This window comes from Lipophrys pholis (assembly GCF_963383615.2).
Source record: "Lipophrys pholis genome assembly, chromosome: 18".
Lineage (NCBI taxonomy): Eukaryota > Metazoa > Chordata > Actinopteri > Blenniiformes > Blenniidae > Lipophrys > Lipophrys pholis.
The window spans coordinates 9040866-9067223 of record NC_137646.1 but is presented as its reverse complement, the minus strand read 5'-3'; the positions used below and the strand labels follow the sequence as shown (position 1 = coordinate 9067223).

General features: G+C 42.8%; 1 protein-coding gene across 1 annotated transcript in view; it reads right to left on the bottom strand.

Annotated features, from left to right (window-relative positions):
• Positions 1–1102: 1102 nt before the first annotated feature.
• zfta (zinc finger translocation associated) overlaps positions 1103–26358 on the bottom strand; it is a gene marked incomplete at its 3' end in the record, with an annotated part of 38013 nt that continues 12757 nt past the window's right edge. Inside the window, exons 2-5 of the mRNA XM_080486684.1 lie at positions 19396–19890; positions 5463–5825; positions 2498–2935; positions 1103–1572 (exon numbers count right to left, since the gene is read on the bottom strand). Of these exons, the coding sequence (XP_080342810.1) occupies positions 1103–1572; positions 2498–2935; positions 5463–5825; positions 19396–19890 (1766 nt within the window). The remainder of the gene's footprint in view (positions 1573–2497; positions 2936–5462; positions 5826–19395; positions 19891–26358) is intronic.

The window sequence follows — 26358 nt, the reverse complement described above, 5'->3', positions numbered from 1 at the left end:
AGGTCTCTGGAGGGTTTCTGATGGATCTTTAGGGGTTCTTTGGAGGTGTCACTGGAGTGTATCTGTAATGTCTCTAGGGATTCTCTGGATGGTCTCTGAAGTGTCTTTGGAGGGGGGGGTCTGTTGTGGGGTCTCTGGAGAGGTCTGTGGGGGTCTCCGGGGGGTTTCTGGTGGGTCTCTGGAGGGTCTCTAGGGGTTCTCTGGAGAGTCTTTGGAGAGTATCTGCGGGTTCACTGGAAGGGTCTCTGGGGAGAGTCTCTGCTGTGGGGGTCTTAGGGGGGGTCGGGTCTTTGGAGCGGTGGTCCTAATTGTCCATCCTGAATGTTTCTGCTCAAATACTGGCTGATGTAAAAACAATCCCTGAGTTATGTACTCCAGATGAAGTGGAGACGGATTCTTGCTCTCCAGTTTGTCTTTGCATAAACTTTGTACAGTGAATGGAAAAAGTGAAGCGTGGCGAGGTGACCAGGGTGAGCATGTGAGAGGAAATAGAAAAGAGCAGTGGTACAAACCAGGGGGAGTAAAAGTGCTTCTAGAAAGAGAATACCCATATGTATTTACAGTGAGGAGGAGGGAGAGCTGTAAACAAGAGTCAGAGTCTGACAGCTGAGCTCAGGTGAGCATGAAACTCGTTCACAAAGTGCTGCATTGTCTTCACACACCATCACCTCGGCCTCCCACAAGACTGTTGGGGACTTCCTGAGATAACACCAAGGCCCTGCCCACTAACAGGGCCCACTCACTGATCAGCCCTGCCCACTAACAAGCCCTGCACACTTGATTCAAAGTCCTGCTGACAGTGCAACACCACCACCGAACCACCACAGCACCAGCCTACCTCCACAGACCCACAATCTGCCCCAAAGGGTGTGTGTGTGTGTGTGTGTGTGTGTGTGTGTGTGTGTGTGTGTGTGTGTGTGTGTGTGTGTGTGTGTGTGTGTGTGTGTGTGTACTGTTCTGAACTGATTTCCCCTCAGAGGGGCAGCAGGGTGTGGGGCAGTGGGATAGTTGGGAGCCTCGGAACGGCAGGGCGGGGGGCAGTTTGGGGCAGTTTGAGGGCAGTTTGGGGCAGTTTGTGGGCAGTTTGGAGGCAGTAACTGTTCTAGGAGCTGCAGGGCGGAGGTCCTGGCTCGGTGTGTCCGTGGTCCTGGGAGGAGAAGCAATCGTCAGAGTGGATGAAGTGCAGCGCGCTCTGGTTGTAGCTGAGCACCGCCTGCTGCCTCTCCTCAGGGCTGAACTCCAGGGAGTGGGGGTGCACCTGCTGGATGTGCCTCTTGATGGTGCTCACCTTCAGCGTGGCCAGCGTGGCGCTGCACACCATACAGATCAGGCCGTGCCTGCGGCAGTCATAGTCCATCAGGTAGTCCATCCTCCAGCGCACCTGGTAGTTCCTACGCTGGTCCTTCCCGGGGTAGTGGCCCTGTCGGGGGGGCACGAATGCCCCGCTTCCTTCCCCCCACTTGCCCCGCCCGCCACCTCCGCCTTCATCCTTCTTCAACTGTCTGCTGCCCGTCATGTCATCGGGAGAGGCATCACCAGCTTCAGCGGGGAGGGTTTCTGTAGGAACAAGATCTGAAGCTCAGCACAATTTTTAAAATGTTTCTACAGGAACTGCGAATCACATCTACTCAATATATCACTAATTTATAGTTCTGATGATGTCAACATGTGGGTAAACTGCATCAGGGTGCAAATTAAAAAAGAAAAAAAATGCTAATATAACATGCAATGTTTCGCTCCATTTCTAAATTTAGAATCATCGTGTCCGTAGTGATCCAAACAGAGAGAGCTGAGTTGTACCATTCGTTTTTTAAATGACCCATCCGTGTATAGAAGGTTCATTTTCACATCACAGAACAATTTACTTTCCTGCTTTTCTGCGCGGAACTCGTCCCACATACATCAAAACATGCAGAAAGTTGAGGAATCAGTTGCTGTGACTTTTGTTAACGATTCGGCTCATCGTTTCAAAGACGTTCCCATACAAAGCAGACGGGAGGAGCGCCTCATGGAGGAGATCAAAGGAGATCAGCATCTGTTGGCCTGGAGACGGAGGTCATAGAATGTCGGCAGTGAGAGGCAGGCACACTAGTTTATATTATAAGTCTCCTCCTGAAACCGGGTAGACATTTATATGAAGGCTGCAACCGTTGATGCACCGATTGTTCTTGCAATGAAAGAATTTTCTAATTCATCTTCAGTAATAAAAACAGTGTTTTAATAGAATAATAAAATTGTCTTTGCTTTTAAGTATAATTTCTATGAAATCATAATTAAAAGTCTTCCCACTGAAGCTCTCTGGTGTCCCCATGGAGGGACCACTCCATATGTTGAGAACCACATAGTTAATCTGACTAGTCTGCTTACTATTTTTTTAGCCATATTTAAAATGAACATGCATTTGTGGGATGTACTCCAATCTAAAATCTACCATTTCATCATGAGGAGAACAGTTTCTCAGCTCTGCTGCTCATCCAACAGATGGTGCAGCGCTCACCGTCCCTGGGGGAGTCTTTGGTCCAGGCTGCAGCCATGGCCTCTCTGTCCTCCCGGCTCAGGGTGGTGGTCTCGGGGTGACACTCCTGGATGTGGCGCCGGAAGCTGCTCACCTTGGTCTCGTGCAGAACCTGAGAACAGACCATGCAGAAGGTGCCCTGTGCTCGGGGTCCATAGGCCACCAGGTAGTCCAGGCGGAGCCGCCACGGGTCACCCCCCCGCAGACGCCTCCTCTTAGGCTGGTGGGGGGCCAGGGGGCCCAGCTGTAAGGCCCCCACCCCTCCGTCCTCCCCAATGAGGCAAGTGTCCTGAGTTAAAGTGTTGTCACCCTCTGGGAAGAGGTGGGAGTCCACGAGGAGAGTCTTCTCATCTTCATTGAAGTGGTCCGTCTGGTTTTCTTTGGTGTTGGGCTCTGATTGGAGAGAGTTTTCAGACTCTTCTGTCCAAACACACAGAAACATTCGAAACATTAGAGACAACCATGAAGTCTGTGGTCTACTGTAGCTGTGAAGGCCTGAAACTGGGTTCTCAAAGGTTTTCACACTGGTCAGACTGATTGTTAGACTTTGTTTATACTGTCTTCTTACTGGTTTCTGGACTTTGTTCATGTTTTTGTCTGGTTCAAACAGTTTATTACTAGTTCCCAGACTTTTTTCAACCTGGTGTTTCACTGTTCAGCATGTTCAGCTTTTTTTAAGCCCATTTTAAAACTGATTTGAGACTAGTTATCAGACTGGTTTCAAAGAATTTTCTCACTGGTGGTTGGTGTATTTTCAGATCGGATTCAAACTGGTTTCTTGTGTGTTCATCAACTTTGTTTTTAATGGTTTTTGACCTTGTTTTTCCAATAGTCATGAGTGTGTGTTTTGAATTTTGTTTAGTCTGGTTAAAAGTCTGCTTTTTTTCCATTCATTAAGGTGTTTATAGACTGGTTTGAAACTGTTTAATGGACGGTGTTCAAATATTGCTTTAAACTGTTTTACTGGTTTACTCGTTTCACTGGTTTTTCAGTGATTATTTAACTGGGTTCTGGCATTGTTTCAGCTGTTTTAAAAAACGATTCATCATTAGTTATAAGGTTGTTTTCACTAGTTATTGGACAATTTTTAGACTGTTTTCAGACTAGTTTCTGGCTTATACAGTGGTGTGAACAAGTGTTTCCCTTCCTGATTTCTTAGTTTTTGCATGTTTTCCACACTTAAATGTTTCAGATCATCAAACAAATGTAAGCATTAGTCAAAGATAATACAAGTAAACACAAAATGCAGTTTTTAAATGAGGGGTTTTATTAATGAGGAAGAAGGAAATGGCCCTGTGTGAAAAAGTGTTTGACCCCTAAACCTAATAACCTGATGGGCCACCCTGAGCAGCAGCTACTGCAATCAAGTGTTTGTGATAACTTGCAATGAGTCTTTTACGACGCTGTGGAGGAATTCGAGCCACTCATCTTTGCAGAGTTGTTGTAATTCAGCCACATTGGAAGGTTTTCCAGCCCGAACCACCTTTAAGGTCCTGCCACAGCATCTCAATAGGACTGAGGGCAGGACTTTCACTCGGCCACTCCAAAACCTTCATTTTGTTTTTCTTCAGCCATTCAGAGGTGGACTTGCTACTGTGTTTTGGATCGTTGTCCTGCTATAGAACCCAGGTTCTCTTCAGCTTGAGGTCAGGAACAGATGGCCAGACATTCTCCTCCAGGATATTTTGGTAGACAGCAGAATTCATGCTTCCATTTATCACGACAAGTCTTCCAGGTCCTGAAGCAGCAGCACAGCCCCAGACCACCACACTGCCACCACCAGACTGTACTGTTGGTATGATGTCCTTTTTCTGAAATGCGCTGTTACTTTTACGCCAGATGTACCGGGACACAGACCTTCCATAAAGTTCAACTGTTGTCTCGACACTCCGCAGAATATTTTGCCAAAAGTCTTAAGGATCATCAAGATGTTTTCTGGCAAAACTGAGACGAGCCTTAATGTTCTTTGTACTTAGCAGTGGTTTTGGTCTTGGAACATTTCTGCCCCGTCTCTTTCTCATGGTGGAGTCATGAACTCTGACCTCAGCTGAGGCAAGTGATGCCTGCAGTTCTTTAGATGTGGTTGTGGGTCTTCTGTCACCTCTTGGATGAGTCTTGGATGGCATGATGTCTGTAGCTTTGGAGGATCTCCTGGTCGACTTCACTTTGTCAGGTAGGTCCTATTGAAGTGGTTTCTAGACTGAGACCAGGTGAGCAGTATTCAGGCCTGGGTGTGGCTCCACAAGTTGAACTCAGGTGTGATCAACCACAGTTGTGTTTTAACAGGAGCTGGGGGGCAAACACTTTTTCACACAGGGCCATGTAGCTTTGGATTTCTTTATTCCTCATTAATAAAACTCTTAATTTAAAAACTGCATTTTGTGTTTACGTGTGATATCTTTGACTAATGTTTACATTTGTTTGATGATCTGAAACACTTAAGTGTGGAAAACATGCAAAACGTAAGAAATCAGGAAGGGGGAAACACTTTTTCACCGCACTGTAATTGGAATGTGTTTGGACCAGTTCTGAACTGGTTTCCCACAAGTTATCGACGTGGTATTAATCTGGTCTCTCACTGGTTTTTGGACTGTGTTTGGACTTGTGTTTAGAAAGATTTTGAACTGATTGGTTTCTCAAAGTTGTTTGGACTGTGCTCAGACTGCGTTTAATCTGGGCTCTCACTGGTCACTGGACTGCATTTAGACTGTGTTGAGGATGATTTCAAACTGGTTTGTGGACTGACTTCAAGCTAGTTTTGTATTTTGGACTGATTCCTTTCTGTTATTTGCACTGGTTTAGATCTGTTTCGTCTGATCTTTCCTCACTATCCTCAGTATGCAGGTACTTTGTACAGGACCAGATTCTGAACGCAGGTCCATGTTTCTCATTGAACTCATGAGATTGCGGTTCCTTTCTCAGTACATTTTGTGTCTTCAGGTCTTACCATGAGTCTGGGCCCAGGCCTGCAGGATGCAATGTTTCTCCTCGGAGCTGTACACTAAGGAATTGGGGTGTGTGTCCAGCACATGGCTCTTAATATGATCCAGATGAAGCGAGGGCAGCTCGGATCCACAGACCATGCACAGCAGCCGGCCTGCCTCCGCCTCGTACTCCATCAGGAACTCCTGGCGGAACCAAGCATGCAGCGAGTCGTTCAGGTAGCGCTCCAGAGTGCGTGCGGATGGTCCGGACAGGTCCGTCTCCTCCTCCTCGCTGGGTGGAGGGGCTTCATCCTCCACAGAGGGAGGGGGCACATTGAGAAGCTGCTGGGGCTGCTCCTGGGGGGATATGGGGTCTGCAGGGTCTCCTGAGGGATAACAAACACATATAAAGCAGGGAACTCACACTCTCTTATCAATGGTGTATTATTCTAAACAAACAGAAGCAGACACACCTTGTCAGTAAACAAAAACAAAAAAAACAAATGTGGTTCAATAGTTTCTGGGGAACCGTTTCAAGAAGAAAAAGAGTTGAGTTGACATGACTTCATGCATGTATTTGAAAAATATTTTAGGACTTCATATAAAGCCTGTAACTGCCGTAACTGTTCCGCACTAAAGTTACTTGATGATTTCAATTTGTCTTCACGGGCGACACAGTGCTGTAGTGGTTTGTATTCTTGCCTTCTAGTAAGACAGTCCTCAGTTTGAATCCAGGTTGGGATTCGATGTCTTTGCATATTCTTCCTGTGTGTGTCTGGGGTTTTTCACTGGATAGACTTGGTTTCAAACTGATTCCCCGGTGGTTACCTTCGCTCACTAAAGTTGGGCTGAGAAGGATATGTTTTTGTATGTATGTAGGTGTGCAAACAGCTTTTTGCAAAAACTACTCACCTGAAATGCACAAAATCTTAACAAAGAGGCTAGACAAATTACATGAAGTGAACTATAACACGATTGACCAAAACATTCAAAATGATATACAAAGAAGGTCGACTTATTCCTTTGATCTTAGCTCCAGGATTAAGGTTGTTAAGACGAATATTTTACCAAGGTTTCTATACTTCTGTCAATCGTTACCAATAACCATACCTCAAAACAAATGTATTTCCCGGGACAAAAGCATATCACGGTTTATTTGGAATGGCAGAAAACCCAGAACAAGATACAAAACTCTTCAACTTGCAAGGAGTAAGGGAGGATTGTCTTTGCCAAATCTACAAGGATAGATTTATGCAGCACAGCTGAGGCCTGTAGTATGTTGGTGCATATCTGAGTATGAAACAAGGTGGAAAGATATCGAAATTGAGGTCACAGGTATACAAATACAAAGTTTGTTGCGTATAAATGAACAAACCGAAATTATAAAAAAGGCAATAGATCTAATAACAAATTGTATACTGGAAATTTGGGAAAAGGTAATGAGGAAATATAAATTGCAAGGAGAGAGGAAAATATTGAGTTGATCCTAAGTTTTTACCAGGTCTGGATGACTCGAGGTTTAAACAATGGGCCGAGAAAGCCATCACCGCTCTCTGTACAATCTGTAAACGAGGGAAGTGTATGAGCTTTCAAGAAATAGAAGAGACATTTGGATTACAAAAACAAGATTATTTCAGATATTTACAAATTTAGGATTACATTATGAAAGAGACTACAATTGATCCTAAAATTGAAATGAATGGCACCATCCAAATTATAGTGGATGCGTATAATCAGGGTAAATCTCAGGTCATCTCAGCTTTTTATTAGGGATGCACCGATACCACTTTTTTCCAAAACAAGTACTGTATCAGTACTTGCATTTGAGTACTCACCGATACTGATACAGAGTACATAATTTCACTTAAAATTATTTTTCTTTTTGACACTGCCACCTATACTGTTAGAAAACATTGTGTGCATGGCCCTATAACAGACGTGCTGCTAGCTTGACCAGTGTGCCTGATAGGGCTTTTCCACCAAAAAGAACCAGGAGCTAGTTCGGGGCCGGTGCCAGGGCCGGTTCTTAAATGAGCACCACCAAAGAACCGGTTCTTTTTCCACCGTTAGCGGAGCCAAGTGAGAGTTACGTCATTGCGTCACTCCAAAACGTGATACGCCACTGATTTCAACAATTTTGCGCTGAGAGCGCTAATCCAGGTACGAGGAGACGGACTGTATTCATCGGTTTAGTCCGGGTCGTTCCATCTAGTTTGGTCTGAACCTCAGATGCACCAAAGAGCCAGAAAACATTACGTCTCTTCGTATCTCTATTGGTGTTTTTTCACGTCCGTCTTGTTTTAGTCCGGAGCATCGGAGTGGCCGTAGAGGGGGAAAAAATAACGCGTGAATGAGTTTAGGTCTTATTTTTCAACATTACATTGTGAATTTCTGCTCCTTTCACTTTATTTCTGGGTGTGTCTGAATCAAATGCTTTTTTTTCACTAGGACCACTCCTATGCACTGCCCACATGTCCTGATGCTTTGACAGCCAGACTCAGTGAAGCCATGGCCGAGGTGGAGAGTCTGAGAAGAGAGAAGAGGAATGCCAAAGATGGAGAACGGAGGGCAAAGAGCACAGTGTGTGGTCTTCTGGAGGAACTGAGTGAAAAATCTAATAAATGAAGAGCTGAAAGAGAACATGTCATATAATATGGAATAATAGATAAATGTGTAACAATGAATAAATATGTAATAGGTAAATATGTAACAATCATTTTCTATGTAATATTAAAGGTAACTATGTAAAAATAAATGAAAGTATAATAGGTAAATATGTTATTGTGTGTAAATATGTAAAAAAAAAATCAACATTTGTTCCACAAAACAGTTATAACTTGTGCCCTAATGTACATGTTCATTGTACATAAATGTCACGTTGTGTGTAAATAAACGCTTTTGCATATTTTTGTCTTGGGCTCCATCATGTTGCTGCTCTAAAAGGAGAGTACAGAAGTCCCAATGTCCCATTTGCAAACTTCTTCCATTTCCTCTCAATACTTTCTATAAGTATGCTACATTAAATAAATAAATAATTGAAATAATTTGTAATTTAATAAATTAAAAATGAAAGCAATGATTCTTCACAGTCATGTAAATGTATATTTGTGTGGTTTTCTTCAGAAAACACATCGCTGTCACATAGACTTGTTTAGGCTGATGGGTCAGACTTGCCCCTCACTAGATGGCGGCCGCTCTGACGTATCGGAGCGGTGGGCGGAGACAGGCTGCGTGGCGTCTAGTGTATATGTCTATGGATAACTCAACACACACACACACACACACACACACACACTACAATACCCACAATGCCTTGTGTCTGTCTCAACTACGGCAGCTCTAGTAGGTCAAAATACACAACACACTTTTATGCATACGAGTACGAGTACTCATGCCTGGTATCAAACCGATACCCGATACTGGTATCAGCATCGGTGCATCCCTACTTTTTATAAAGCCTTCGAGAGAATAAAGAAAGCTCAACACTTCACCTTAAAAACAAATGGGAATCTGAGTTAAAGATCAACATTTCAGATGATGATTGGTATAAAATGTGCCTGACACAATGTTCTACCACCAGCTCACAGATAGGGAGGGAATTTGGTTTGAAGCATCTGACTAGATTCTTCATAACGCCCCAAATTAAGAGCAGACAATTAAAAACCCAACAGCCATGCTCGAGACTCAAGATGGACATCAGTCACATGTTTTATGGTGCTGTTCTGAAATAAAACCATTTTGGAATATTGTAAATACAACTATTAATAATATATTGACCTACAACATACCAAACAACTGTGTGGTCATGTATCTGGGAAAACTTAACAAATCAGTGCGGAAAGAAGACAAATATCTGGTGAAAATCTTACTTAGTGCCAGTGAAAAGGCCATAATCAGGAACTGGCATAAAGTGGAAACACCAAGCATGGAGCAATGGTTTGAAATGATTAAGGATATTTACACAATGGAAAAGATGACTCATTACTTAAAACTCAAAGGACACACACTTGAGAGAAACTGGAAGAAATGGAATGCCTACAAGGAACGTGACACCAATAACTAAATGGACTAATATAACTCATCGAGGAAAGAAAAACATACTGTACATACTGGAGACGCCCCATTGTATTTTTGTTCTGCACTGTTTGTGATTGTTATTGTTAAAAGGAAAAAGTGAAAAAACAAAAAGAAGAAATGCTGTCCAAGGAGATGCTCCAGAGCTCACAGCTAATATCTAGGTCTGGCAAGGATCCAAACACCCCTTGTGTGAGTGCATTGACTCGAGGAGTGGTTTATCTCTGTGTCCCCGCTCAGTGTTTCACATAGTGACGTTGCTAACTGACAGGGTGGTTAGCATCTATATGTTGCATTGACAAGGTCTGTGCTGTATTGGGTGCACGTTCTAGTAATCCAATTGCATTTATGGGCTGAAAATATTCCTCAAGTAATTCAATGACTGAAAATCAATGTCTTGTCTACTTGTCATCATGCTGCTCCTCTCGTCGCCCCTGTGTCTCCTCGTGTTCCCTGGACTTCAATAAACTCTGGTCTTTATGGAACTCTGTATCTGTGCTTGGGTCCATCCACACACCACCTGCAATCCCTCACAAATATTCATGCTCCAAATGGGGATGAGCCAGATTTCTTTGGAGAGCTGGAGGCTAAAATTAAACAATTGGGAAATTATCAAATTGTAATTGGAGGAGATTTTAACTTAGTGATGGATTCATTTCTGGAGCGATGTAGCTTAGTGAGGTGTCGGAACAATAAAGCTGCACAGACAGTCAAGAGTATGTGTGAGAGTTTGGGGTTAATTGATGTGTGGAGAACCTTAAATCCAACCAACAGAGATTACACATTCTTTTCTGCTCATAAAACCTTCTCTCTTACAGATTTCTTTCTGATTTCCAAACCTCTTTTGAAGTCTGTCATTACACGCTCAGTTGGAAGTATTTTAATATCAGATAATGCCCCAGTAGTGCTGGAGTTGCTTCCTGTTATTGAGAGGTTTCAAATGCCAAGATGGAGGTAAAAAAATTTTTGACTGCAAGAAAGTGAATTCAGAGAGGCATTGAGGAGTCATATCAACTTTTATATTGCCGTAAATGTTACCACTGCGCCCTCTGCTGGAATAGCTTGGGAGGTGCTCAGCGGAGCAGTAAGAGGGTTCATCATACAATATGCTTCACATAAGAAAAGGAAAAGTATTATGAAGCAGACGGAACTTGAAAGTAAAATTAAGAAATTGGAAACTGATTTGAAAAGGTGCTTCAATACTAATGGGCTCGGAGAATTAACAAAACTAAAATATGAATATAACTATCTTGTCACAGAAAGTAGTTTTCTCTTTTTAGAATGAGACAAAAATATTTTGAATCTGGGGCTTAAGACAGAGGGAACTAACTTCACTGATTCCTGCAATCCGAGCCTCAGGGGGAGACCTAACTAAATCCATTGATATTAATAATGCGTTTAAAGATTTCTATAGGGAGTTGTATACGTCAGACTGCAGTAATGAGACGAGAATATGAAAGGATTTTTTCAAAAATAAGACCTTCCAAAATTATCCGAAGACTGGTTCGGGTAGGGGGCAAGAAACAGACCCTGGTTCATGTTAGGATACAGACCCTGGGGCAGGTAGGGGGAGGTAGAGAGAGAGGTAGAGAGAGAGGCGGGTGGTGAGAGGATAGAGGAGAGTAAAAGATAGGGCAGACAGACAGATTCGGGGGGGGGGGGGGGGGGGCATGGCAGTGTCTTGGAACAGCCCAACCTGTAAGCTTTAGTAAATAGAAAAGTCTTGAGTGGAACCTTAAAAGTAGAGACTGTTTCAGCCTCCTTAAATGAAACCGGGATCTGGTTCCACATCAGAGGAACCTGAGAGCTGAACGCTCTGCCTCCATTCTACTTTTAGGAAACCTGGGAACCTCCAGTAAGCCACCACTCTGAGAACCAAGAGTTCTTCTGGGGAGATATGGGACTAGCAGTTCTTTAAGATATGATGGAGCCTGGTTGTTAAGAGCTTTAGAAGTTAGAAGAAGGATTTTAAATTCTATTCTAGATTGAACAGGGAGCCAATGAAGAGAGGTTAGTTATCGAGTGAGGTGATCTCTGATGCTGGTTCTTGTCAGGACTCTCCCTGCAGCATTTTGAATCAATTGAAGACTTTTTAAGCAGTTATTGTTTCACCCTGATTTTACCATAGTTACCATAATCTACTCTCGAAGTAACAAATTATGGATTAGTTTTTCGGCATCACTCTGAGTCAGCATGTTTCTAATGTTGGAAATATTACGTAGGTGAAAAAAGGCAGTTCTGCAGTTTTGTTTAATGTGGGAGTTGAAGCATAAATCCTGGTCAAAAAGAACTCCCAGGTTCCTCACAGTGGTACTGGAGGACAAAGTAATACCATCTAGTGTTACGATATCTTTAGACAATTTCTCTCTCAGATGTTTTGGGCCAAATATAATAATTTCAGTTTTATCCGAGTTCAGAAGCAGGAAATTACGACTCATCCAACCTTTATGTCTTCAAGACAAGCTTCTACTTCTACTAGAAAGTTGGTTATTATCGTCAGGATTCATAGATAAATAGATTTGTGTGTCATCTGCATAATAATGGAAGTTAATGGAATGTTTTTTAATAATATTCCCTACAGGAAGCATGTATAAAGTAAAAAGTATAGGACCTAAGACAGAACCCTGTGGAACTCCATGTTTAACTTCAGTCTGGACTGAAGCGTCATCGTGAACATGAACGAAGTGGAACCTGTCCGATAAATATGATCGGAACCAATTTAGTGCTGTACCTTTAAGCCTGATGATGTGCGCTAGCCTATGTAATAGGATGTTATGATCAATGGTATCAACTGCATCAAAGTCACTGAGATCAGTAACTTTGACCAGAGCGTCTCTGTGCTATGATGAATCTAAAACCTGACTGGAAAGACTCAAATAGGTCGTTTTTGCTTAAATGGTCACGTAACTGACTTGCAAGGTTGGATATTGGCCTGTAATTTGCTAAAACACCTGAAAAAAAAGTGATTTTTTTAAGTAGAGGTTTAACAACAGCAACCTTAAAGGCTTGTGGTACATAACCTGTTGTCAGAGATAGGTTGATCTGATCTAGTATTGATGAACTAATCAAGGGGAAAATGTCTTTAATTAGTTTCGTCGGGATTGGATCTAACAGGCAAGTTGTTGGTTTGATGAAGCCAAGACTGAGGATAACTCAACGTATTACCCCTGCATAGGGCCTCTCCAAGTTTGATACAGAGCAATCTGTAACGGCTCCTCTCCCACTGCTTTGCTGTCTGTCCACTAAGGCAGTGATTTTCAACCAGTGTGCCGTGGCACACTAGTGTGTCGTGAGAGATCGTCAGGTGTGCCATGGGAAATGATCTAATATCACCTAATTAACCATTGTCGGGTGTCTGTGCTGTAATAAAGTGTGGCAGATAATGTAATACTCTTCTATTTCAGTGGGTGGCAGCAGAGGGCGATACATGCCTGTAAAGACAATAGAGTTAGCGCTGCGCGACACGTGACAGTGACAGTTTGGAATCACAGCAAGACGAGGTGAGCGAGTGACAGTGATGGAGACGTTTTTGAGGAGGGAAAATGCAAATGAACAGGGTCCTGGACAAAATTGTGACCCAGATGAAGGCCGTAGTATGAGTGGTCGACAAAAGAAAAAAGACAAGACGGTGAGTTCGAGGTAATACAGCGAAAGCTATCTTTCATTTGGATTTACTTTCACCGGGGATGCGACAGCACCGACTCCGCTGTGCTTGGTGTGTGGTGAGAAGCTATCCAATAGCGCCATGGTGCCAAGCAAGCTTAAACGCCATCTCCAAACAAAACACCCTTCCGTTCAAAACAAGCCGATGGACTATTTTGTACGCTTACGTACAAACAATGAGAAACAGGCAACTTTTCTGAGAAAAACCACAAAGGTAAACGAGAGAGCCCTCAAAGCTAGCTACCTTGTTGCTGAACTCGTAGCTAAATCAAAAAAGTTGCACACTGTGGCAGAAACATTAATACTGCCAGCTTGTAAAGCCATTGTAAATGAGATGCTCGGCCCTGACGCGGCCAAAGAGAGAGCTAAAGGGCCTCTGTCAGATAACACAATTGCCAGACGTATTGATGACATGTCTGCGGAGATCGAAACTGTTGTTTTGGAAAAGATGCGCATCAGTAAGAAATTTGCTTTGCAACTTGATGAGTCGACGGATATTAGTGGACATTGTCAGCTCTTGGCCAACGTGCGTTTTGTGGATGGAGAAGCCATTAGAGAAAACTTCCTATTTTGCAAGGCACTGCCAGAAAAATCAACAGGAGAGGAAATATTTCGGGTCACGTCGGAATATCTTGACAAAAGTGGGCTTACGTGGGAAAACTGCACAGGTGAGCTGCTGTTAACCTGCCATTTCTGACGCTGGTGACTCGGATGAACTTATCCTGCGCAGCAGAGGTGACTCTTGGTCTTCCTTTCCTGGGGCGGTCCTCATGTGAGCCAGTTTCTTTGTCGCGCTTGATGGTTTTTGCGACTGCACTTGGGGACACTTTCAAAGTTTCCCCAATTTTTCGGACTGACTGACCTTCATTTCTTAAAGTAATGATGGCCACTCGTTTTTCGGGTTTGGGGTGAGCTGGACCGCAGAGTGAAGGCAAAAGGGCCAACAAGTGCTAAGCATCTCTGGGAACTCCTTCAAGACTGTTGGAAGACCATTTCAGGTGACTACCTCTTGAAGCTCACCAAGAGAATGCAGAGTGTGTCCATAGCAGTAATCAGAGCAAAAGGTGGCTACTTTGAAGAACCTAGAATATAAGGCGTGTTTTCAGTTGTTTCACACTTTTTTGTTAAGTATATAATTCCACAAGTGTTAGTTCATAGTTTTGATGCCTTCAGTGTGAATCTACAATGTCAATAGTCATGAAAATAAAGAAAACTCTTTGAATGAGAAGGTGTGTCCAAACTTTTGGTCTGTACTCTATATATATATATATATTAGGCCCCCTTTCTTAAAATATAACTGCCGAACAGTCTAAGTATCTAATCTAATCTAAGTTATCATCCAAACACAGTCATTGTTCTTCTGAAGACTAAATAAAAAGTACAGACTGTCTCGACGTTTCACCAATAATCACATACTTCAGTGGTGAAGTGCATTCAGTGGATCCTGGAGAAGTGGGTATATACTCAATTTAGGCCTTCTATAAAGTCAGCCCAGAAACAGTTTTTTTAGAAACTGTAGCTGTAAACAACTCTATTTAGTTCAAATTCATCCAGAATATTTGCTCATTGTCACGTAAAGTCGGTATAATTTTGCGGTTAGCAACACTTCGTAATGACCCGCCCTCCTCTGCCTCTGATTGGCTCGTCATCCATCATGCTACAGGTAAACATAGACGCTAACAAATCAGATTAGACAAAGCAGCCAGCACGAGCCAATCAGAAGCAGAGGAGAGTGAGTCTGAGGTGCATCTGACCAACCAGGTGCCGCACGCAACTCCGAGCTGTGCTACATGCTAAGGAGTTTCCGGGCTCTCACACACACACACACACACACACACACACACACACACACACACACACACACACACACACACACACACACACACACACACACAGTAGTGAGGCTACAAGCTACATGGTAAGGTCTTTCGGGACTCACACACACAGTAGTGAGGCTACAAGCTACATGCTAAGGTCTTTCAGGGCTCACACACACAGTAGTGAGGCTACATGCTACATGCTAAGGTATTTCGGGGCTCACACACAAGCTACAAGCTACACAGGATAAAAGAATGAGGGATACACTAATTAACGAGCTGGAGTGTGCGTGGCGGCACAAGGCAGTGCTATGATAGACACCACGCGCTGCCTCGCAGTCTAGTGGTCATGCCGCACCTGCCGCCAGTGTTTTTATATCAGAACAGTGAAGGAAGAGGAAAAGAAGAAGGTTTAATTAGCAGCCAGCGCAGCACATACAGTGCAGTTGGCAAATTTTTATTGTCAGCTCTACAAAATATAAGACGTACAATGTCAAATATAATACCTTTTTAAGACTTCATTATGGTATTAAATGCAGATTTGTAATTTCAATACTTTGTAAGACCACACAGGAACCCTGTGTACTGTCTTATATAATGCAGCCCACCTCTGGGAGTGTTTGACCCTTCTTTGTTGTGGGTGGGTGGGATGTAGGGGTTTAAGTGTTGATAGGTTGTATGTTTGTAAACATATTGTATATGATGTTTCTGTACAAAAATAAATAAATAAAAACTGCAAGTCCTAAACAAAAAAAAACAATTGATGAGTTTACAGACATTAGTTGACATGCTCAACTCTTGGCCAATATGCGTTTTGTGGATGGAGACACTAACAGTGAAAACCTTTTATATTGCTACTGCAAAGAAATTTTCCTTGTCACATCAGAATAACTTGAACAAAGAGGACTTAAATGGGAAAATTGCACAAGTGTCTGAACTGATGGAGCAGCAGCCATGGTCGGGCGACCCAAAGGCTTACTTAGCACAGTTAAAAAAAAAAAATATTAAAAAAAAAAGAAAATCCGGATGTAGTTATGTTTAGAAATGACCAACCTTGGCATGTTCCCCCTCACCCAGAAATGGCAAGAAGATGTCAACACTGCTGCACTGTGTGAGAGAATAGACAAACAGCTGAAAAATCTGGAGGAAAAGCTCTAATTTTATGTCTCGGCAGTCTTCACTGAATTCCTTGACTGGGTGAGGGACCCAGACAGCTCAGCAGCAGCCTTTGCGGGAGCAGAACTTGTTTGAGGATAGCTTTGATGATCAACCATTGGACAGTTTTTGGTTGACCTCTGCCAAAGAGTTTCCCATTCTAGCAAATGGAACTACTTCAACATTGCTCCCATTTTCTACAGCGTATCAGTGTAAGCTGAGCTTTTCAACCATGACCAATATAAAAACCACGACCAGAGAGAGACGGATGAGAGTTGATGAGAACGAGCTATGTGTGTGTGTCTTTCTTCAATTCCTGTACAGATATCATATTTGTGTTCAACTAAACAGGCTCAGGTTTCTCACTTAATAAATTCAAAAACTATATTTGTCCAATTTTTTATATTAAAAGATTTTTGCTCCATTTTTAATAAAAAATATTTTCTTTACAATAGACTCTATAAAAATTGTAAATATTGTCATTAATTGTGCTATATAAAGCTACAATGTGTCATTTTGTAACATTTTCGATTGGCAGTGTCCCCCAGGATATTTTGAATCTAAAAAATGTGCCATGACTCAAAAAAGATTGAAAATTACTGCTTTAATGAGTTGAGCTCACACATAGACACACCAGTGCAGAGAAAGACGATTTAATGTTTATTGTTATGTCTGTTTTGTTTTTTATTTACACCTTAAAAAATAATGTGGAGTTACTGTTACCAATTTCTCCTTCCTCCCTCTTTTTCCTGTGTGTGCGTGCGTGCGTGCGTGTGTGTGAATATAAACAAATATGAAGACACGCCTGTGTTATTGGTGTGTACATAAGGGCCATCTCTCTCTCTCTCTCTCTCTCTGAAAATGTAAACTTTTATTTATATGCCATCCCATATGTCAGTCTTTGTAAAAAAGCATAATACAAAATATCTCAGCATTAACGATCATATTTTTATGCGTGAAAATTCAGGGAGTGATGATTATTACAGGTGACTAAGCGTTCCTCAGTAGATTTAAATCTACTAGAGGTGCAGGGTGCCCTATCCTAGACGGCGCCGCACTGCAACATCAGCTCCAGTAGGCAGGACCAGTCAATGAGGCGTCTCTGTGTATTATGTCTGTGGTCCACATGTCCAGAAAGGCATAAAGCCCTGCTGGGGATGGACGGTATGCAACTGCACATAACGCTACAGGTGAAAGAGAAAATAAAGCTTTCAACTCCATACCAGCAAGATGCTGCCCTGTAATACACACACGCACGCACGCACGCACGCACGCACCCACCCACCCACCCACCCACCCACCCACCCACCCACCCACCCACCCACCCACCCACCCACCCACCCACACACACACACACACACACACACACACACACACACACACACACACACACACACACAGTACACAGGAGGGCCAGAGAAATTAATATCTTACCAGTATTTCCTCCAGCTTTTGCAGTTTGGTGGCCAACATTATTCAGCCAACAAGGCAACCTGCTGTTTTGCTGCAGAATTACTTCTGTGGTTGTTAAATTCAGCTTTACAAAGTAAAACTAATGACTTTCACTTTCTCAATCAGCCGTCTCAGTGAACTTTTTAAAGTGAAACTTTGTGCCTTAATATTATTCTACTCAGTACTATGCTGCTCTGTAGTCACGGTGCTGCTCCCATAGATGCATGGCTGCTCCGGTAAGGAAGTAAAAAAATTAAAAAACCGAAGTAAACAAAACTGCGTTAATTACGTTACTTTTTTTTAACCGATTACACGTTTCAAATCAATTAATTAAATTAACACATTATTTTTGACAGTGCTAGTTTCTTTTTACATAAAATGAATTGGTATTTTAATGAATTAATTACACATTTAATGGCACATTTCTAGATTTTATTCCAATTGCAATTAAATATTGAAACATTTAGTTAATTATTTAATGATTTAATGACAAATTTATATATTTAATTCCAATTTTAATTAATGACAGATTTAATTAATTATTTAATGGTGTATTTATTTATTTAATTTCTGCACATTTAGTCCTCCTTATGGGATTCCCAAAACTATTATTTTGTAACTATGCATACAGCTTGAAACACCTTGCGCATTGCCTCCAGAAAGGACCCCCCACCATGGACCTCCATAGAGCTGCAGCAGCCCCTCAACCTTCAATAAACTGTCTATCAATCAAAGATAAAAAGGAGGACAAACTTCACCCAATCATATCACTTTTTCAGGTGATGTGGAGAAAAATTTTGAAGACATTAGATGTTGACCCTTTGTATATATTTGGCTGATTCTGAAAGTTTGCATTAATTAAGTTCCCTTCGTGTGGACAGTGACTGAATAAAGGGATTGGCACCATAGGGGACCTGCTAAGTCATACCGAGGGAGTCAATGGTCTCACTCTGATTGTTCTGTTTGGTGGGAATGGGGGCGGGGGCGAGTAGGAGTTGGTAAATTGTATTTTTGTAAGGTTTCCATACATTCAGTGGATATGTATTATTTTAAAAATTAAATTAAAAAAAATTAAATAAAGAAAAGATGGAAAATGACATTGTTGCAGCAGTAACAAAGAGTAGCAAAATAATATGAATAAAATATAAAAACAAGATAATTGTGACAATATTATATCATAATCTAAAATATGAAAACGGTGTGTGTGTGTGTGGGTGTGTGTGTGGGTGTGTGTGTGTGTGTGTGTGTGTGTGTGTGCGCGTGTCCTGTGATGACTGCTCACCTGTTGGCTGCCCTGTCGGCTCCAGGTTGGATAATGCTGTAAAAAAGTTGGATGGGTGGAGTTATCCTCATTACACGCACAATAAATCCTGTTTGAATGAAATATTTAATAGATTTACCCCTAAACTTAATGTTTTCATCCAGATTTCTATTCAATGTTTTAGAAGGGGAACAATCATGGTGGGCACCCCGGTGGAAACCCACAGTACTTTGCATCAGTATGTGTGTGTTGTGACATTTCCCTTCTCACAAACAACTTTCGAACCTGTTATTGAGATATTTTGAAGAATAAAGTTATCTTTTAGCTCACACAATTAACATTTAGAAATCACAACATTCTCTAATATAACAAAGTACTTTAAAAGTCTGAGTACCCACTCCCAGATAAGAAGAGAAACGAAGAGAAACGTGTCATGAAGCTTTGAACTTGCTCTCCCTGCCTGAACTGAACCTTCACACTGGTGTGTCTGCTGTCCTCAGCTCATCATGTCACCTCCTGTCCAGCTCTACCCACCGGCGACGTGCTGCTGCAGTGCCTCCTCGCTGCCCCCGTCCAGAGGAGGGATCTCGTGTCCCCCAGATAGGCTCAGGTGGCTCTCCCAGCCAGAACGGATCACCTCCTTGTCGGCGGCGCTCCACAGCAGGGAGTCCGGGTGCTTCTGCCGGATGTGCCTCTTGATAGTGCTTAGCTTCAGGGTGGCCAGCGAGCTGCCGCACACCATGCAGATCATGCCGTGCCTCTGGGGGTCAAAGTCCATGAGGTACTCGCTGCGCCAGTACTCGTGGTAGTAGCGCCGGTGGTCGCGGCCCGGGATCCGACTGAGGCCCGGGCGGGAGGCCCGCTGCACCCGGGGCTTACGTCCAGAGGGGCCGGGGGCCGGGGAGAGGAGGAGCGGGTGGTCCGGGCCCTCGGTGATGCTCCAATAGCTGGTGCCCGGTGATCGGACCGGCGTGGTCATGCCGGACTCGGACTCCTCTGCACCATGGCCATTAGCAAAAACACCCTCCTCTGGCAGGAACAGGACGAAACACACATCAGTCAGGAAGTAGTCCTCAGTAACAAATACTTGTCACTCCAAAAAGTAACTCAGTACTTGTAACTGTCCCTCCCTAATTATCTGCACATAGATGGGTTACTGGAGCATGGCACAACTGTTTGCACTGATTGGGTCTGAGGATATTATTTCTGATTTGGTTGGTTACTTAATGAGCAGTGGTGGCTGGTGGTAAATTTCTGAGGTTGGTTCTTCATTATTATTCGATTTCGGCCAAAGTTAACTTCACGTAAATACAGAGCGTTTATAAACCACATCACAACAATCTTACCATTTTTAGATTGAGAGAGGCCTCAGAGATGAAAGTTATTAATATACTTGTAAACAAATACAAGCAGATGCTTCATTAGTCCTTTTTATAAAATTAGAGTGTTTTGGGGCTGGTTTACTTGTAATGACAGTTAAGCCCCGGTCACAACCCACCGTGCGTGTTTTTAGTCAGTACGTTTTTTGGGGAGGCCACGGCCGCCACGTGTTTTTGAAAATGTGAGGAGGGAGTGGCAAGAGCAGGGAGGGAGTACGTCGACACACATCACTCGCACGGTTGCACAAGGTGTAAGTACGTGGCCCGCACGCCATGCCTGGCCGTGAGCGGTTGCGTGCATCGTACGTTGCACACGTGTTAAGTGAGTTGTACGTGCTTACAACATACGATCTCCGTGCGATTGCCACTTTATCCTATGGAGGCCGTTCTTACACGTGCTGCTCACGTACGGTGTCTTTACTCACTTGCATACTGTAAGTGCGTGCAAGTGCCATGAACGTGAGTTTTTCCGCCCGATGCCCCAGCTGCTGCTGCCTCCAGATGAGGCCGCAGAGACTCCGGGTTCTGAAGCTGCAAGAGCAGCCTCAAGTGGCAGCGCATGAGCACAGTGTGGTATTACTTGCCTTGATACAGGAGAGGGGGGGGAAAAGATACGGGAGAGGCAACGGGGACGCCGACGGAGGAGATGGTGGTTTCGTCCATGCAGAAATCAGTGCGCACAACGTGCGTTGTAACTGCGGAGCAAGTGCTGACTCGGGACAGTCCACGTGAGTTCTGCGTGCTCATTGGACAGTAGAACTGGGGAAGTGGCGAGTAAGTACAGACTACGCACTCATCACCTGCGCAGCACCCAGGTGATAAGTGCAGCGCCTGTAGAGCAAGTGACCGTGGGAAACATTTAAAAGACTCACGGAGTCAGTGCATCGTGCGCCCATTGGCTGTAGAAGGCACGAGGGTGAATCCGCAGCCCGAACGCAGCGAAAGTTCCTCATGCACGAAAAGTGCTACGGCGTGTCTGCATGCTCCCAAATCAGTATAGAGGCGGTCCTCACTACGTACGGATCCCAAAATTTTGCCCACGTTTTTGCAAGTAGACAGCACGCACTTGCAAGTACGGCGGGTTGTGACCGGGGCTTTATTCTGAATATAGGAAGAACAACGAGGTACATCTGGGATATTTTCAAACAACACACCAATCCATCTTTCAAAGCATTTTAGAATGCTTTGAAAGAAACGTCAAAAAAAGAACTGCAAAATAAACTGTGTGCTTTTTTTCAAGCTCTTATATTTTCAGTCATTAATAAATATGAGTATATCTAAACATTTATAAACATTAACAAACCTGGACACATTTGCAAAATTCTGAACACATTTCTGTTTGTGTGCATTTAGAAATAACTATAATGGGAAAAAGTGCCCAAAGTATCTGACATAAAATGATGCTGATTGGTTTAATTTCATGTCAGTCACTCATAGTGTTGATCATTAATTGGTCAGATCGCTACTAAACCCCGCCTCCTCAGGGCGGCTTTCACATCGCCCCTGGCTGCACGCCTGCACGCGCGTGTGAGCACACACTCACTCACACACACACACACACACACACACACACACACACACACACACACACACACACACACACAGTACACAGGAAAGCCAGAGAAAGAGGAGAAATTAATATTTTACCAGTATTTTCTCCAGCTTTAGCAGTTTGGTGGCCAACATTATTCAGCCAACAAGGCAACCTGCTGTTTTGCTGCAGAATTACTTCTGTGGTTGTTAAATTCAGCTTTACAAAGTAAAACTAATGACTTTCACTTTCTCAATCAGCCGTCAGGGAACTTTTTAAAGTGAAACTTTGTGCATTAATATTATTCTACTCAGTACTATGCTGCTCTGTAGTCATGGTGCTGCTCCCATAGACGCATGGCTGCTCGGGTAAGGAAGTAAACATTTTTTAAAAAGGAAGTAAACAAAACTGCGTTAATTACGTTACTTTTTTTTACCGATTAAACGTTTCAAATCAATTAATTAAATTGAGACATTAATACTACTAGAGAGAGAAAAATCAGTAATACCTCTCTTTTATTGAAGATTATCTATAGAAAATGAAGCGAATACAGTTCAGGGACCATTGTTAGTTTGTTGGCATAAACAGATTTTCACGGTATTGCAATATATTAATATATTTTATATATAAAAAAAAAAAATCATCTTGCTTCCACCAGAGGGCCAGCCCTAACTGTAGTGTTGTGTTGTTCTGGAAGGTGAACGGGATTGACAATCTATCCCTGAATTAAGAGTTTATTACATCGCTCATGTGGATCGATGCTCCGTGGCTAGCCAGCTGGCTATGTGTGGATCGGTGATCCGTGACTGGCCCCGGCGAGCTGTGTGTAGCATTACATGCTTTGTGGCCAACCGCGGCTAGCTATGTGTAGCACTACATGCTTCGTGGCCAACCGCGGCTAGCTATGTGTAGCATTACATGCTTCATGGCCAACCGCGGCTAGCTGTGTGTAGCATTACATGCTTCGTGGCCAACCGCGGCTAGCTGTATGTAGCATTACATGCTTCGTGCGGAGCAGTCATAACGAGGAGAAGGCAGATGAAACAACAATGTTTTGAACATAAAGTGGAGAGACAGGTCTGTTGTGGAGCAGTTTACGACCTGTGGATTTGTGCAGCACTGTATAGCTTTTAAAGCAACATAATCTCTGATGTAGAAGATGAGTGAGTGCAAAGTTGTCCACATCTCACTGTGTAAAGCTCATGGTTGTAAACAATAATAAGTTTGAAAGGATTTCATCTTTTCATTCATTCATTTTCTTCCGCTTATCCGTTTCCGGGTCGCGGGGGTGACAGTCTGAGCACTGTCACCCAGATCACATTGCACCATTTAAGAACCTTCCTGCAGGTGGTGAGCCCACGGGAAGGTGACACCCGGCGTGGGACACGAACCCACTACCCTGAGATTGTGAGTCTCATGCTCTACCAACTGAGCTAGCCGGGATTTCATCTTGGTTTATTTTATAGGATGATATTCAATACTTCCGCGATATTGATGCTGCAGGAACAGCTGGTTGCTCTGCTTCAACCACTCTGAGTGGTTAGCATGGTGGTTAGCATGGTGGCTAGTGCTAGCTGACCGGCTGGGACTTGCGTCTGTTTTCAAAAAGTGAATTCTTCATCTCTGGGCGATGGCACACGTCCCATCTTTCCACTATGTAGATACTGGTACACCTCAGTACTCTTAAAGTTCATCATAGCTGCTTTGTGAGCCAATAACGACAGGATGAAGACGTCATCGTAAGTTACCACAGTCCACTATCTCATGTCGTCCTCTCAGGTCAAAAGATAAGTTTTATATTATTATTCTTTTTTCTTTGACTCCTGGCACGTCATTGAGCCCAACTTTGAACCCATAAACACGCTCAAAAGTTCACCAAATATGACACGCTCATCAAGACTGGCGAAACATTAAAGAAAATGTACAAATTAACCACCAGAGTTCCAAAATGTGCTCTCTAGCACCACCTAGAAACACAAACAGCCACCATGACCCGTAGGAATGTTGTAGAGAGATCAAACCAAAACTCAATTGTTCGTTTCATCAAGACCCAAAAATCATTCTTCACAGTGAAATACATGGAAAAAAGAAAAAACCTCTCAAGAAACCCCCTTAATAGAACACCTTAAACAAGTGGCGTCTGTCGCTAATCCATGACTCTGATCGACAAAGCGAGCAGATCAGAAGCGCGACAAGATCCTGCTGAACAAGGCAATGTAACACATTTGGGGAAAATTCCATAAAACATGACCTTTTTGACTATAGAACAATGCTGTCATGTTTTTTCATCCCATGATTTCAAGCAACATTAATCACTGAGGCAGATGAAGCAAAATGGTGCATCTGTGTCAAACTGAGCCTCCTAGTGTCTAAAGTTTACGTCTGACTGCTTCAAAACCCACACAGACTGAAAGACAACACATTTTCCTCTCAAGAAATGATATTTCGATGAAAAAATGTGCCCAAAAACTGGATTCTGTGGAGTTGTTTCCAAAATATGTAGATAAAATCAATCCATCACTATGATGACATCACTAAAGCTCCGTTTCCATTGGTGTCACGTCACCGGTGTCACTGGTGTCGCCATTGCATCACCGGCACTGTGACAGCCTTGTGTCACCGGCGATGTGACAGTCGCAACTTCCGCGTTGTGTTTGCGCTTTCGGAACCAACACAGAAGTTGCTTCTGCAGCCTTGTAACTCATGTAAAGCAGAGAATATAAACAGCAACAACAGGGGATTCATAAGGTCCAGGTGGGCCGCCTCGGCTGAGACTACTGTTATAACGTCACATATTTTGACAGCCTCACATCACGAGGGGTTAGGGTTAGGGTTAGGAACAGTATTTGTACTGACAGATATCCAAATTCAGGTATCGAGATCGGATCGGAAGTGAACAAATGTGGTGCATCTCTAATCTTAGACTTGGTTATTTCCAAAGGTGTAAACATTTGTGAGGTTGTGGTGAAAGATGTGTGTGTTTCTGACCATGACCTTGTTTCATTTAAAGTCTCGATCTCAGTTGACAGCAGTAGAAGGAAAACAGAAATGATCAGATAATGACATGTTGATGAAAACACGCGCTGAGTGTTCAGCCAGCCAGCTCTGCTGCAGCTCCTGTCAGCCACCTTGTAGAGAACTTCAGCTCTAAAGTTATAAACATCATTGATACCATAGCAACAGTCAGAGCTAAAGTAGTGTGTGGTCGAAGAAAAGCTCCATGGAGGAATAGTAGTCTGGTTAAGGCCCAACAAAGAGAGTGCAGACAGGCACCAGCACAGGTGGAGAAAATCTAAGCTCCACCTTCGTTATGACGTCTTCGCATGTCTACCCTTCGGGCAAGTGCTTACAAATTCTTACTTGCCCGAAGTTTAATGGACATTTATAAGCTTGGGTAAAGTATGAATTCGACCAATAAATCCATTGTAATATGTTTCTGTAATTGTTTTTTGAATAAACTCGAGGTATATTTGACTCCAATTAAAAATGACTAGACAAACATAATAGGATTTCACAAATAATTTTTTACAATTTAACTTCTTTCCAAGATTCTGACATAGTACCGAAACATTTCCACATTTAGCCTATCAGAGTTCATTTACATCTTTCATTTATTTACACACTAACAGAGTCTTTTCAATTACTTTAGAATAGTTGAAAACAACTATTATATACAAGTACTGCATTAATGATTTAAAGGGAAGAATTAAATTCTTGTGCATACTAGAGAATTAATGACTAGTTTTAGACAAAAAATAAAAAGCCCCGTACTTAAGAGCTACAAAAACTTGTCATATCATACATTAACTGGTATTATTCAGTGACTAGAGTACACCAATAAAAAGACACAACTGATGCATGACAGAGTCCAGTAATGTAGAACCCAAACTGACATAATGTGGATCCAGTTTGTCACTAAAATATTTTGAAAACAAGTATTAAAGCACATGAACATTCACATGTTCTTATTTCAGGTGTCTGATGGAGGGACCGCTTCAGGAACTTGCTCATCTACATTGCATTTTTAACTTCCGATCCGATCCCGATACCCAAATTTGTGAATCTGTTGATCCAATTCTGATACCAGAGCTCTGTTTACTTTAATATTAATATCATTATTGTTGATTTTATATGAGGCTGTAATAAACTCCTCTCTACAGTAAAGTATGAAATGTACTAATGTATGCATGTATTCTCTCAAAAGGCAACTTGAGGTTAGTATCAGGTCAGAAAAGGAAGCAGTACAAAGTATTTTTGTTCCATGTGGACCATGTGGGGGTCTGCGTGACGTCATCATCTCATAATAAACTAGTTCTATCTTTGAAACCTCAGAATCACTTTGTTAATCTCTGGAGAAATTCTTTAGCAACGCAGCACTGACAGACTTGCTGGATTCGATTGTTTGTCTATTTCTCCTGGATGTGATTGTTAAAACGGAGGCTCTGTCCTTCCCTGATGTCTTCTCACACCCGCCCCACTGGGAACTTGTCCCTGTTCAGAACTATCCAAGTCCGTCTCACAACATCAAGTGCCGGACTGATACTGCAGAGATAAGTAAACAGTACTGCTTCACCACCTCCGATGGCC